The following is a 13,398-nucleotide window of genomic DNA, read 5'->3' as shown; positions in this document are numbered from 1 at the left end:
GATGAGTCTTAAAAGAATTATGCTAAGTGAGGAAACTCATCACAAAAGGCTACATATTGTATGATTCCATTTACATGATATTCTAGAAAAGATAGAACTAGGGAAACTGAAATCAGATCAGTGGTTACTAAGATCTGGGGGGAGAAGATTGGTTGCACAATTAATCAAACTATATACTCAAAAAGGGTGAATTTTAATGAATGGAAATTATGCTTCATTAACCTGACAAAAATACATAAGGCTACACTTACTAACATAAGAAAATAACAGTAGACTTTTATAATTCATTATCACTCCAAAAGAAAACAGTGCTTGAATATGCAAGTTAGTAGCACATCGTTAACACAACACAGTGGGGTGAAGTATGGTAATAAATACCAAGGTAAATTATTTTGTACTTTTTTTTTTTCAAAATAGATTTGGCTATTCTAGCTTCTTTTTTTTTCATATAAATTTTGGAATCTGCCTATCAATTTCTACTAAAAGGGTTAGTTGGGATTTTTATTAGAATTGCATTGACACTGAAATTTTTGTTTTCCTCAGAAAATACATTTATAAAATCCAAATAGGCTGAGGTTATAGGCAGGCCCTGAGGAGTAAACCAGTTGGGTCTAATTATTCAGAATTACGCTAAGAAAATACTAATGGTACCAGGGATACGGCTGCCCTGAATTTCTCATTTGTAAGCTTATTTTTTAGCTTTCTGGCATCACTGTCCTGTTCATAAACGTGTGTTTCTTAAATATATACTTAGAAGAATTACCAATTATAGCATTTATCTTCATTTGATAATTTCATATTGTTTTCTTTTCCTGCTCTCCTTGTCCCCAGTTTGAAATAAATACTTTTGATATGCCATTCAAAATTAGGAAAAATTTTATGTGCTACCTATATGCTTTAAAAATAGCCATCTTTAAGAGACAAGACTTCTGATATAAATTAGATTACAGTAAAACAAGAAGCAAAACAGCAGGTTTATGTAGGAGGTAAATGTTTAAAAAAAGAACTGTTTGAACCAGGTAAATGACAGGTAAGCTCCATTTCCTTCATTCTGTAGTCTAGAGTTTCCTCTGTGTTGTATGTCTGTCTCTTGGTCTCTCTTTTCATTAGATAAGGCTATTTAACCCATTCTTCAATTTTAGGCAAATTATTCTTATTGAAAGATACTAAAAATTATCAGGTGCTATTTGAAAAGAATTTTGAGGAGGAAAATACTAGCTGCCTCAGTAACTCATCCAGAAATTTAATTAATTTTGTGAGGTTATTTTAATATTTAAAATTTTAAATATTTTAAAACTCATCCCCCCCATTTAATATTTTAGTGGAAATAGCAAATAATCACTGCATTTTCTATAATGATTGTTTTAATGCAGAGGCTTTTTTTTTTTAAGTTATAAAACTAGGCAGAAACATTTCTCTCAATGTTGATGGTGAATGGCACAAATTTGCTGAATGAAAATTTAGCGTTATCTATGTGTGTAACTATCCTAGGACTGATGTCCAGTCAGACACTTATCTAACAGTTTTATGCTCTCGAACCTATTTCATCATTAAGATTGGAAGAAAACTTAGATCACCTATTTCAACCTTCTCATTTTATAGGTGAGAAAATGACATTTTAAGTAATTTGTCCAAGATTGAATCATGACAGATTTGAGAGCCTGAACTCAATTTATTGTATCAGGTAAGATACATTCCAAAGCTTTGCTTTTTTGAATTAATTTCTCATTGTAGGTTAATTTTGGTCAGAGACCAGAACTTAAGATGCCTAGTCCCTGCTTTTCCAAATGAATAGTTTTTAAAGACTTAATTTATGACTGAGGACAGAAACAGAGACCAGTGAGATGAGTAAGAATAAGAGGGATAAGAGGGACAGTGAGGTAGTAAACATAAACAGAAAACCAGGAGTCAGTCTCAAAAAAATAACAAGCCAGGGCATGGAGAGACCAAGGGCTTAGAAAGGAGGCACTGGTTGATTTTATTTCTGTGCCACTTTATATCCTGATCAGCCTGGTTGTTCAAGGATCTGGAAACAATTTAAGACCTATAAGGGATCTCAGAAAGGATCCAATTTACCTTTCTCATTTTACAGAAAAGGAAACTGAAGTTCTCCCACTGCTACACTGTGAAGGAGAATCCAAGTCTTTGTCTGCCTTAAGAGCCTTTGGAGGCTCTTAATTACATTATGTCACTGTTATTATTAATTTCTTGTTTGTAAGATAAATTAACCAGCTGTATGAAATCTTTAAGTTTATAAATTTTCTTAATAGATTTCTGTACTCAAAAGCTCTAGCTCACTGTTTAAATGTAACCTAATCTTAGTATCAGAATGCCACGGGGATATCTTTCCAGCAAAAGATAACATTTCAAATTTATAATCTGTTGATTATATTCCCCATGCTGTACCTTTCATCCCCATGACTTAAAAGTGAGGATTTTAAATAACAACGTCAAAATTATCCAGAACAAATTTCTGTGTACATCCCAGAGCTACTTCGAATACCCAATTCTGTACATCCATGTATACTCCCACACTTGTACTTCCTTAGGCCCTATGTTAATAAGAGGCTGTTAGTGTGTGAATCATGGTCCTCACATATTTAATTCAAGATGCTTAATTATAAAAGATTTTTAAAAATCAATATTTTGTCCTTGGAGTAGGGCTTATATATACATCTAAGCAACAAATTTGTAAAACTCTATTAATTCTAACAACTCACCTGCAGGTTTTTTGGCTTTTCTAGTTGAATTATCATATCGTCTTTGCATTATAACAGTCATTTCTTCCTGTCCAATATCATTTATTTCTTTTTCTTTCCTTACGACATTAACTAGACCCACCAGTGCAATTTTTTTTTTTTTTAAAGATTTTATTTATTTATTTGACAGAGAGAGACATAGCGAGAGCAGGAACACAAGCAGGGGGAGTGGGAGAGGGAGAAGCAGGCTTCCCGCAGAGCAGGGAGCCCGATGTGGGGCTCGATCCCAGGACCCTGGGATCATGACCTGAGCCGAAGGCAGACGCTTAACGACTGAGCCACCCAGGCGCCCTCCCCGGTGCAATTTTTAATAGAAATGTTGACTTCAGGCATTTTTGTCTTATCCATGACATTAAAATGCTTTCAGTATGTCACCATTTGCTGCAGGTTTTTTTGTCAGCTTAAGGAAGCTCTTTTCTATTTTTAGTTTCCTCAAGGTTTATTTTGTCATGAATAAATGTTGGATTATATCAAATACTTTTCTGCATTATTAAGATCAAATGATTTTTCTCCTTACATGTATTGCGAATAGGGCTTAACAGAAACTTTCCCCATTCTGTTGAGTCCACGACCTTTGTTTGACTCCAGCTTCATTTACCTAGTAATCTGATACTACGGTATGTCTACTATGTTGCTAGGCAAACTTGCTTGTGTTGTAATGAACCCTGACTGGTAAATTGCATTGGATTGGGAGGAACTATAATGGAACTCTAAATACCTGATAGGGGAGCCACAGCTTTGGGTTTTCCTGAGTGTGTAACTCTTATAATGAGGCATGTCATCTAGGAGGAGCCTGGAAGCTACTATGCCTATGGAGTTCATACGAGAGATCTGGCTTCCGAGGAAATGGGAACATTAAGGTGGAGCGTCTGCACCCACCTGACATGAATCGAGGCCCCTGGCATCTGAGACATTATCTAGGAAGGCCAAAGAAAACAGCTCATGGATGGCTGTGTGCACTGCTCCCAGTCTGGCCCTATCCTGTTAAGCTCTGGTCCTTGTTCTATAGCTCTGGGGATATTATGGGTAATGAGAGAGGCCTGTGGTACTCATGAGTCTGAATGTTTAGTTGCGCCTACAACTGCCTAGCTGGCATTGCAGATCTAGGAATGCAGTAAAGTATGAACATTGATTTCTTGATGTTAAATCAATCATGCATTTCTGGGATAAATCCAACTTGATCGTGACTTATTTTGTTTGTCGGATTTTGTCTGATAATTATTTTGTTTTTGTACCTATGTTCATAAGTGAGATCAGACTCGATCCTATGTTTGCTGAAATTTTGGTATTAAGATTCCACTAATCTCACAAAAAGAATTGCTGAATATTACTTCTTTATTTATATTCTAGAATAGTGTGTGTTAGATTGGTAGTATTTGTCCCTTCGATATTTGGTAGACCTCCTAAGTCAAACTATCTGGACCTGGAATTTTATTTGAAGAAAGAGTTCTAATTACTGTTTGAATTTCTTTAATGGTTATAGGACTATTTAGGTATTCTGTTTCTACTTGAGTCTGAATTGGTAAGTACAGTTTAGCAGTTTGTCCATTTCATCTAAGTTTTCAAATCTATTTACCTTCTCTGCTAGTTTTAAAATTTCAAACTCTGGGGGCACCTGGGTGGCTTAGTCTTTGGGCGTGTCTGCCTTGGGCTCAGGTCATGATCCCGGGGTCCTGGGATCAAGCCCCGCATCAAGTACCCAGCTCAGCAGGAAGCCTGCTTCTCCCTCTCCCACTCCCCCTGCTTGTGTTCCCTCTCTTGCTGTGTCTCTCTCTGTCAAATAAATAAATATTTTAAAAAAATAAAATAAAAAGTAAAATTTCAAACTCTGTATCCTTTTATAGTTACCCTAGATATTTTAATGTAAAGGCTTAAGTTATCAAAGTTCTAAATTAATATTTTTATCCTTCTCTCTCTAATTAAAGGACCTTACAACACTTAGGGCAAGCTCCCCCCTCCCCCACCTTCTTTAAATGTTTTCTACTCGAATTTACTTTTTTTTCTGCAAATTTGATTGTTTGCACTTATATAAATATATCCATGAATTCAAGCCAAAGAAATTTCTGCTTAATATTACTTAACGCACGTTAGAATTACTAATCAGTAGCTGTTTTAAAATTTTATTTATTTATTTTAAGATTTATTTATTTATTTGACAGCGCTCCAGCAAGTGTAGGGGGGAGGGGCAGAGGGAGAGGGAGAGAGAATCCCAAGCAGACTCCGCACTGAGCATGGAGCCCCTACACCAGGCTTGATCCCACGACCCTGAGATCACGACCTGAGCCGAAATCAAGAGTCCAACGCTCAACTGACTGCACCACCCAGGCGCCCCCCTTCAGCTGTTTTATTATAAGGCTCTTCTTTAAAGAAGATTTTTGTTATTAGTTTCTTTCACTAAAGCAGTCCAGAAGATAGATATAGTGGGAGCCTGGCTGCCCTTTCCTATGGAAAGAAAAAAAAGAAGGTAAATTTCTTCAACTAAGGTTAACCTTTGACTAAGTTATATAACAGAATTTAAGATTTGGAAACTTTGCAAAATTCATATATTTTTATTATAGGAATTGAATTCAAAGGATGAAAATTAAGCTAACAGGACCCCCTGAAACACATCAGAGAGTCTGGAAATGTTTTATGATGTATTAGTATGGTCACCCATTTGTTCATCATGTGTATTTGAGTCCCCAAGTACAAGTACTAAAAACAAAAACAAAACTTAGTCAATTACACTTTGAAAAAATAAAATTAAAAAAAAAATTCCTAAAAGAGAAATAATTCCCAGAAGTCATCTAGTCTAACTCCTTCAATTTATAACTAAGGAAACTCAAGTTCAGTCAAAATAAGTGATTTATTAAACAAGAAAGAAATTAAGAAATGGTTGTTGGACCAAAAAGAGCAAGGTCACTATTCAGCTTATCTCTGTTTTGAATAATTGAATTAAAAGACAAACCAGTGCCATTCGTTATTAACCACTGATTCCCTCAACAGTTCAAAGTCTTGTGTCAGAGATGTCAAGGGTATAAATAGTTTGGAGTCTTTTTCCCAATTTTTACCTGTGACTCAGGCACCCACCCAGCACAAATGGCAGTCTTTCTGCTGGTAATGCACCAATTAGAAGAGAAGGAGAAGAAATACAACAATTTTTTTTTTTTTAAGTAATTCCCACACCACACACACCACACCACACACACTCCAGACGAGTCATCTCGAACTCCTGTTCGAGAGATCAAGAGTCGCGTGCTCTACTGGCTGAGCCAGCCAGGTGCCCCCCAAATACTGAAATCTTTGGTAATCATTGCAAAGTCTCATAACATGCGTTCTCGAACTCCCCTGCCTTGAGAAGGTTAGAATCAATCAGGATTCCACAGTTACATCCTGGCTGGGCACAGCTGTGCCTTGTGGGGGGCCTTTCTAGAAGGTGGCACTGGCCAGGGAAGTCAACCACCAACTCCTGCCATTCATCCACCTTCTCAGCTGCTGAATTCTCTGGGACTGATGGGGGCAGCCCAGTGGGAGAGGTTAGGAATGATTCCTGACCCCACAACCAGCCCACATTCATGGCTTGCTTGTGCTCAGTCAGCTGCCAAAACAGAGGGATTCTGCCTTTTGAAATTCTTTTTTTTTTTTTTTTTGCCTTTTGAATGGTCACTTCTAGGGCTGGGAATTATTGTGTTTACCCAAAAGAAACTTTTCCTTATTTCTAAACCTTTGGTTCTACCACGAGAGACCTTGTGACCCAAGTCTTTGTTCGTCCCTGATGTGCTTCCCCCCGTCCTCAGACAGGGATGGCTGCCCCCTCTTCCACAGCTGCTGGCCGCAAACTCCTGAGGGCTGGTTGCCACAGCCGTTGTAGGTTCAACAGCTGTGTGCAGAGGCGGGGAGTTCCTTCACAGTTCCTCCACCACTGAGTGAAAACTCATTCCTCAAAGGCCACAGCAGAAAGCATCCTAGCTGATGCAGCCTGATCCAGTTAAGTGGGGAGGAACAGGACCGGGGCATCAGACTCACCTCTAATTTCAAGTCCTATAAAACGACCCATGGTGATTTAGGCTGCAAAGGAAACAAAGAGCCAACGCTGCAAAGTCAGGCTAAGAGGGTTTTCCTCTGGGGCAGGGAGGGCCTCCTCTGGTGGCAGGGAGGGCACTGGGCTGGAGCCAGGACTTCTGAGCTTGAGTGCCAGCTGGGTCTCTTGGGAGATGTGTGCTCTAGATGAGTCACTAAATAGACCCGAGCTTCAATTTCTGTTACAAAATGAAGGAGGTGAACTAGATCCCTGAGGGATGCCATTCTAACACTAACGTTCTCTGATTGTCCAGAGAATTATAGTCTACTTACATTACTGGATCCATCCCGTCCCTGAAGTTCTTGGAATGCTAACTCTTTCAGCAAAGTGTAAATTGATGCCAAATTGATATGTAAAAAAGCAGGGAAGATCCTTTTTACAGTGTCCCATTTTCTATAAAAACAAGTTTAATGGCTGCTATGTAATCATTTAAAAATATTTTATTAAGCACTGACTTAAAAAAATGCAAGAGAAGAATATAACACCTCAGAGCAAATGCTTGAAGGTAAAACAAATATCACTATAAATATTGCACTTATAAAATCTCTTTTTTACATCTTCACACAACTTATTTCTAAAATACCCTTTTACAGAGATGTATAAATAAACTGCTTCCACACTGAGAACGCTTGATACATTGTTTCCTGTCACCGCACTAAGTCTGCAGGTTCTCAATCACGCATCTGTTCCTCTCGGTGCAGACACAGAACTGCCACCGGTGATATCGGAGGTCTCACACCTACATCATGTGAAGAGTAAATCTTTCTGAATGCTCAATATTTAATATATAAGATTTTTTTTTCTACAGAGAAAAATATAGATCTTTCAAAGGCAATGACAGAATGCAACTTAAATTGACACAGTTCACTATTAACATTGCTTGTCTTTCAAGGCATCCAGAAGCTTCTGATTCTTGGTCTTGAACATCATGATAAAGCTGTCTGGCATGATTTTGCCTCGCCCGTCTTCACCCACCTGGCCCATAATAATGTAATTTAGACCTAAAAAAAAGAGAATATAAATTAATTTTTTCTCTATGTGTATTATCTTTTTAATATTATTTTTAAAGATTTTATTTATTTGAGAGAGTGCACATGAGCGGGGGGGAGGGGGAGTGGGAGAGGGAGAAGCAGGCTCCCCACCGAGCAGGGAGCCCGACATGGGGCTCGATCCCAGGACCCTGGGATCATGACCTGAGCCGAAGGCAGACGCTTCACCGACTGAGCCACCCAGGAGCCCCTCTATGTCTACTGTTTTGATACAACTTGGACTATAACTTACCTCTAGATAAATGATCTGTAAATGGTATAATTATACATTTTGTCTATCCAGGATAAAGTCCGGTTTAAGCCTCTCATGAGAAAAAAATCTGAATTCAACTAAGTAACATGTCCCAGCTCTGCCACCACTAGGAAGATGGATGGAGTGAGGAGATCCGGTCACGCCCTGCTCTGCGGTGCTGTAGGCCCGGGGGATTGACTGAGCGTCTGCCGTGCACAATGCACTGCGTCCATGTGGAAGGCTGTCCTTCCTCAAGGGGCCTCTCTGCTCCCGGACACGTCATCCCCAGATGGCCTCTCATCGTCCCCTAGTGCTTCTGGATTCCCAGGCATTTGGCAACTAACAATCCACTGTCTTCTGCTGCTGTGGTCGACTTGAACTGTTTTCAACATCTCGAGCATTTATACTATGGTAGTTTCTTGAGGACATGGGTGCATCATCTATTTGCATTCTCACAGTTCCTTGCAACAAATAGGAACTAAGAAGTACTTCTGTCAGAGACACACTCTTTTGTATAACAGTGTGTCTGGCTAAGTTAGGCCTAGACTGGGGCCCAAGCTAAGGGTATGTTAGATTCAACTCTGAAGATCTACACTGTCTGAGAAAAATGTCATAAAGGAGGTGTGTATTACCGTCTCTTATTCTCCCTCTCTCCTGTGTGTCATAAGAGAAATACGTGTGTCCTTTCCTCTGGCATGACCCTTCCTCTGTGGGCTACCACTGTCCTCATAGTGACCTTGAGCCTGTGCAAGCTTGGAGGGCTGTGCAGCTGGGCGCCTCCTCAAGGCTGGGCTGCCAGCATTGTGGTGAGACCATGCAGTAAGTTTCTCCACGGACGTTACCTGCTTCTCCTGGCAGTGCGGGGGAGAAGGGTTAGCTCTTACAGAGCCTTTGCTATCCCCTCTGAAGACTCAACGTGCAGCTACTAGCCTCTAGGCTCTCCCTCTCCCTCTCTCTCTCTCTCTCTCTCTCTCCCCTCTCGTGTGTGTGTGTGTGTGTGTGTGTGTGTGTGTGTGTGTGTGTGTATGGTTTGGTTTGGTTGTGGGAGAGGTTTGTAATAAGACTGAGGAAAGGAAGGAGCTGGGATTGGACAGAGAAATCGTGGTATATCACCCGATGGAATACCAGGCATTATTACCATTCCAGAGAGAGAGAGAGAGATCTATCTATATGTGCCTTTTGTGGAAAGATGTCTATACACATCATGTGGGGAAAGTTGCAGACCTATTATAGCACAATCTCATTTGTCTAACTGTGTACACGTGTGCCTTCTATAGATAGAAACTTTCTAGAAGGAACTTTTCATGGTATCTCTGGGGAAAGGGCAAGAGCTTCACTTTTTATTTTATTTCCTTCTTTACTTCCTTAAACTTTTCAAAAACCATAAACATACATTACTTTTATAAGTTAAAGAACTTGTGAAAAAAAAAATCCTGAACCTCTGGCTCTGGACTTTTTCCTTTTTTTAACTTTCCCTTTTTCATAATTTCTCTTAAACTGATTTCCATGTGTGGATTTGATGATTCTATATCTGCAAATGATTCCCAAATCTTTAATTGTAGCCCATATATACCCCTCTCTTCTGAACTTCAGCTCCGAATTCCCTGCTCCTTGCTGGATATCTTCCTCTAAACTTGCATGGGCCCCTTAAGTGCAATAGCTGAAAATCTCTTTCCCCCCGAACTGCTCCTTCTGTGTCTGTTCCTTGTTGATCCAGCTTCAAATGCTTCTTGGATCTTTCATCATTTCCACTCTCTCATCTTCTGCCACAAGTTACAAGAACTGGGACCAGAGCCCCATTCTGCCTGACTCCAAAGGCCTGCCTTCTACACCAGAAGTGGGCAACACATTAAGCCTGATCTCACTTCCCTTGCTCAACCAGGGCATGGAAAGATCCGAGACTTGCTTGGACTCTCTCTCTCTCGTTCCCTTCTCTGTCCTCAATCTCTCCTAGAAGAAAGACCAATGTTTTCCTCCATACTTACCTCTCCTGAGGAGAGGGCACTGCTTGCAGACCACAATGACCTTGGCACTCATGTTCTTGCCAGCCTGCTGAATTGCCAGATTTCCCTCTTTGTAGATGTTGATGATCGAGACGGTGGCATGCAAGCTTCCACCTCGGGTGACAGTTGTGATCACGGTGCCGGCCAATACTGCCGAAGAAAACATGTGGAAATAATATGGCCATGAAGGCAAACGCAGGCAGAACTGAAAATAATTGTACGTTTTTCTAAGTTTCAGATAGGTAACATTTTAATGTTCAAGAGAAGGCCATAATAGAGCTATCGGATTTGATTCTGCACATTTGTCCCCAAAATTCAGGTTGGAAAAAAAGAGGCCATGGAGCCATAATGTTACCCAGGTTATTAGGTGTTGATACCCAGGACAGAAACCTAAATGTCTCCTGCCCTGCGGTCTGTTGCTGAGGTGGGAACTCTTTACAATGTTTTATCCAACATGGGGACCATTTACCAAGTAAGGGAGAGGCTTATGAGCCTCTACCTATGAATACACAATAAGACCTTGAGTTTTTAGAGACAATATGATACTGAGGTTGCATGACAGGGGTTTGAGCCATGAAGATCTGAGTCTTCCTGTCTGTGTGGTTGAGTGCCTACCTTTCTGTGTCTTTCCCCCTTTCTCTTTAGCTGTCCTCTCTCCTTCAACTCGGGTTCATCCCATGGGTCCCCATCTCTAATTATCAGTAAATATCTGTGTTTTTCTGGGTCTTTCTTATCCACCTTGTATATCTCATTTAACAAAGTAATATTTTCTTGCTTTAAAAAAAAACAAACCCAAAAAAACCCTAGTAAAACTCAGTTGCTTTTCATTATGTAACCCTCTCTTTCTTCCATTGTGATGTAAGAGGTAAGAGTCTCACTTCGGAGCCATGGAAGGCTGGATGCTATATTTCTCAAAGACATGCTTTTGGTATTTTGTGGGTGACAATTCTGTCTGGTGCAGGACTTGGACTGGGAGAATGTTTTATGAGCCTTATCCCTGTTACCAATGCAGGCTGAGAACCAGTGGGCCACTGGGGATGGTATTTGGTCATTTTGCCATGTAAGAGAGTCACAATGGAATAAATCAAGTTTTGGACTTGGCTGACCCGACCCTTCAGGATAAAGTGAGAAGTCACTGCTTATGTAGCAGGCAAAATCCATAAAATCAGAATTCTTACCATGCCTTACTTTGATTCCTGGTGGTAAGTGTTCACTGCAAAATGTTAGTCTAGAGCCAAGGGAAATCACGTGGCTCCAAAGGACATGGAGGGAGATTTCCTTAGGCACCTCCCACCGAAGACTAACCTGGATGTGATAGCAATTTGTTTTCATTTTTATGCCTGTTATTTGAATTTCAGCACGCAAACTCCAGTAAGGTTTAGGGCCCTAGATTCTTCAGTGTCTTCACACCTTTGCTACGACATAGTTCGTCTGGGCTGCAGAGAGTCACCACCTTCAGGCACAGAAAAAGCAAGCCAAGCCTTTTCTGGGAGACCCTTCATTCTGGGTAACGTATTTAGGTTTTAGCAACTTTCTTTTCCTGACAAGACTTTTCTTCAATGTCCCTTTTAAAAATAGCCCACGTAATTAAATTTGGTATCTCTTGCTCTTCAGTGATTTTTACAGAAAGTGCCATTTTTTTTTTTTTAATTGGAGAAAGCTCTTAGAAATTCTAAGTCATTAGGTAGTATCTCCTCAGGTTTCAATTTATAAGCATTTCCAAATAGATTTCAGGTTCCCAAGTTTTAATTTAGTACTTTGGAAGGACATGACAGAGGAAATACTTGAATTTCTTCTGAGAAAGGCCAGCTTGGATTGGTTTCTAATTTACTTAAGTGGAATTACAGATGTGTGAAAAAATACTCAGGACATGAAAAATATGTGAGAAAAAGTGTACAGGGTTTTTCAAGAACACTGAGCCAGCCAGAATACACAGAGCAGCAGTATCATACTCCAGGAGTCAAACTGGTAAGTTTATGTGAAAAAAAGCATATTTTCTGTATACATATTATTCTCAGTTGTGAACTCTAACACTTTGAACAGCACTAGTCAACGTACCTTAGGGTATAGGAAAATCTTTTCTTGGGTAAATGAAGAGTGTAACTGACACTTTACCATCACATTCATGGCAGTTCCTTTGAGATTAAGCATGCAGTCTCAAGTTTCTGATTAAAGAGAAAAGGTGGGGTTTTATTTCTTACCAAAGTTACTTGAACAGTAATTGCTCTCCAGAGTCCCCGTCCGTCTACACTTTTGTTGACACAGGGCCACTGTGGGTTTTAAACCTAAATTCAAAGAAGAAAGACATAAGATTCAGGAAAATGAATTCAAGCGTGATTGGTGTTTAGACCTGAATCCATCTATTTAAAATTCCTATTTATTTCCCTGAGCCACCAAGCTGTCATTGTAATGAAATCATTCTAAAACATTCAAAAGAAATTCTTTAAGCTACCAACTACTGCTCTAATTTCCTCAGGGTAACTCAATACCCTCTGCTGTATTTTCAACCTGTGATCAAAGATAACCCAAATTTAGCCCTATTCTCTTCTTCCCTTATATATAACTAACACTCACCAAAAACAGGCGCAGTCTCCATGCGCCCTGCTTAGAAGAAGCCAGTACAACAAATAAGAACTCAGAAAATATAGGTTAATTCTTCACTTTACAAAAGGCATCCAACGGTGTTCCCCCTGAGGATAGAGGGAGCTTTCTTGGTGCATTTAAAATACACAGCCGCCCAAATGTGAGTGGTATACGTTTGGAGAAACACTGCTCATGCATAAAGTGTGTTATACCTGTAATTAGATGTAACCGATCACTAAACATTTATTTTGAGCCCATCATTGCCTATAAGGATCTTAAGAACTGAGAAGTTGACTAATTTAAAAATAAAATGAAATAGGTAAACACAGTCGTTCTCCAGCAAAGGTGATTTTCGCCCTCGAGTGACATTTTGCCCGGCCCGGAAATAGCTGTGGCTGTCACGGCGAGGGCCGCTACTGCCATCTAGTGGGTAGATACCGGGCATGCTGCCAAACATCCTACAGGAAACCGCTCCCCACAGCAAAGCATTATCTGGCCCAAAATGTAAATGCTGCCAAGGTTGAGAAACTGGGGGTTAACGAAATGAAAATATTTAATTCCCATTATCATCAATAAAAAAAAAGTTTCCAAAATATTTGCTAATTATTCACTTACATGTGGCAATATGCTAGGAAGAACCAAACAACAACTGGAACAGAATTGTACTCCCCGGGCAAGATTTTGCAATTGTAACATTGCCCTTCTGATATGT

The 13,398-nt window shown here is 39.8% G+C and overlaps 1 protein-coding gene across 1 annotated transcript in view; it reads right to left on the bottom strand.

Annotated features, from left to right (window-relative positions):
- Window positions 1-7,241: 7,241 nt before the first annotated feature.
- PCOLCE2 (procollagen C-endopeptidase enhancer 2) overlaps window positions 7,242-13,398 on the bottom strand; it is a 72,064-nt gene continuing 65,907 nt past the window's right edge. The window contains exons 7-9 of the mRNA XM_036096329.2: window positions 12,305-12,388; window positions 10,086-10,253; window positions 7,242-7,820 (exon numbers count right to left, since the gene is read on the bottom strand). Coding sequence (XP_035952222.1) covers window positions 7,690-7,820; window positions 10,086-10,253; window positions 12,305-12,388 — 383 coding nt within the window. The 3' untranslated portion in view covers window positions 7,242-7,689. The remainder of the gene's footprint in view (window positions 7,821-10,085; window positions 10,254-12,304; window positions 12,389-13,398) is intronic.

Source organism: Halichoerus grypus, chromosome 1 (assembly GCF_964656455.1).
Source record: "Halichoerus grypus chromosome 1, mHalGry1.hap1.1, whole genome shotgun sequence".
Taxonomy (NCBI): Eukaryota; Metazoa; Chordata; class Mammalia; order Carnivora; family Phocidae; genus Halichoerus; species Halichoerus grypus.
Note: the sequence above shows the minus strand (reverse complement) of the source record. Positions and strands in the feature narration are given on the sequence as shown.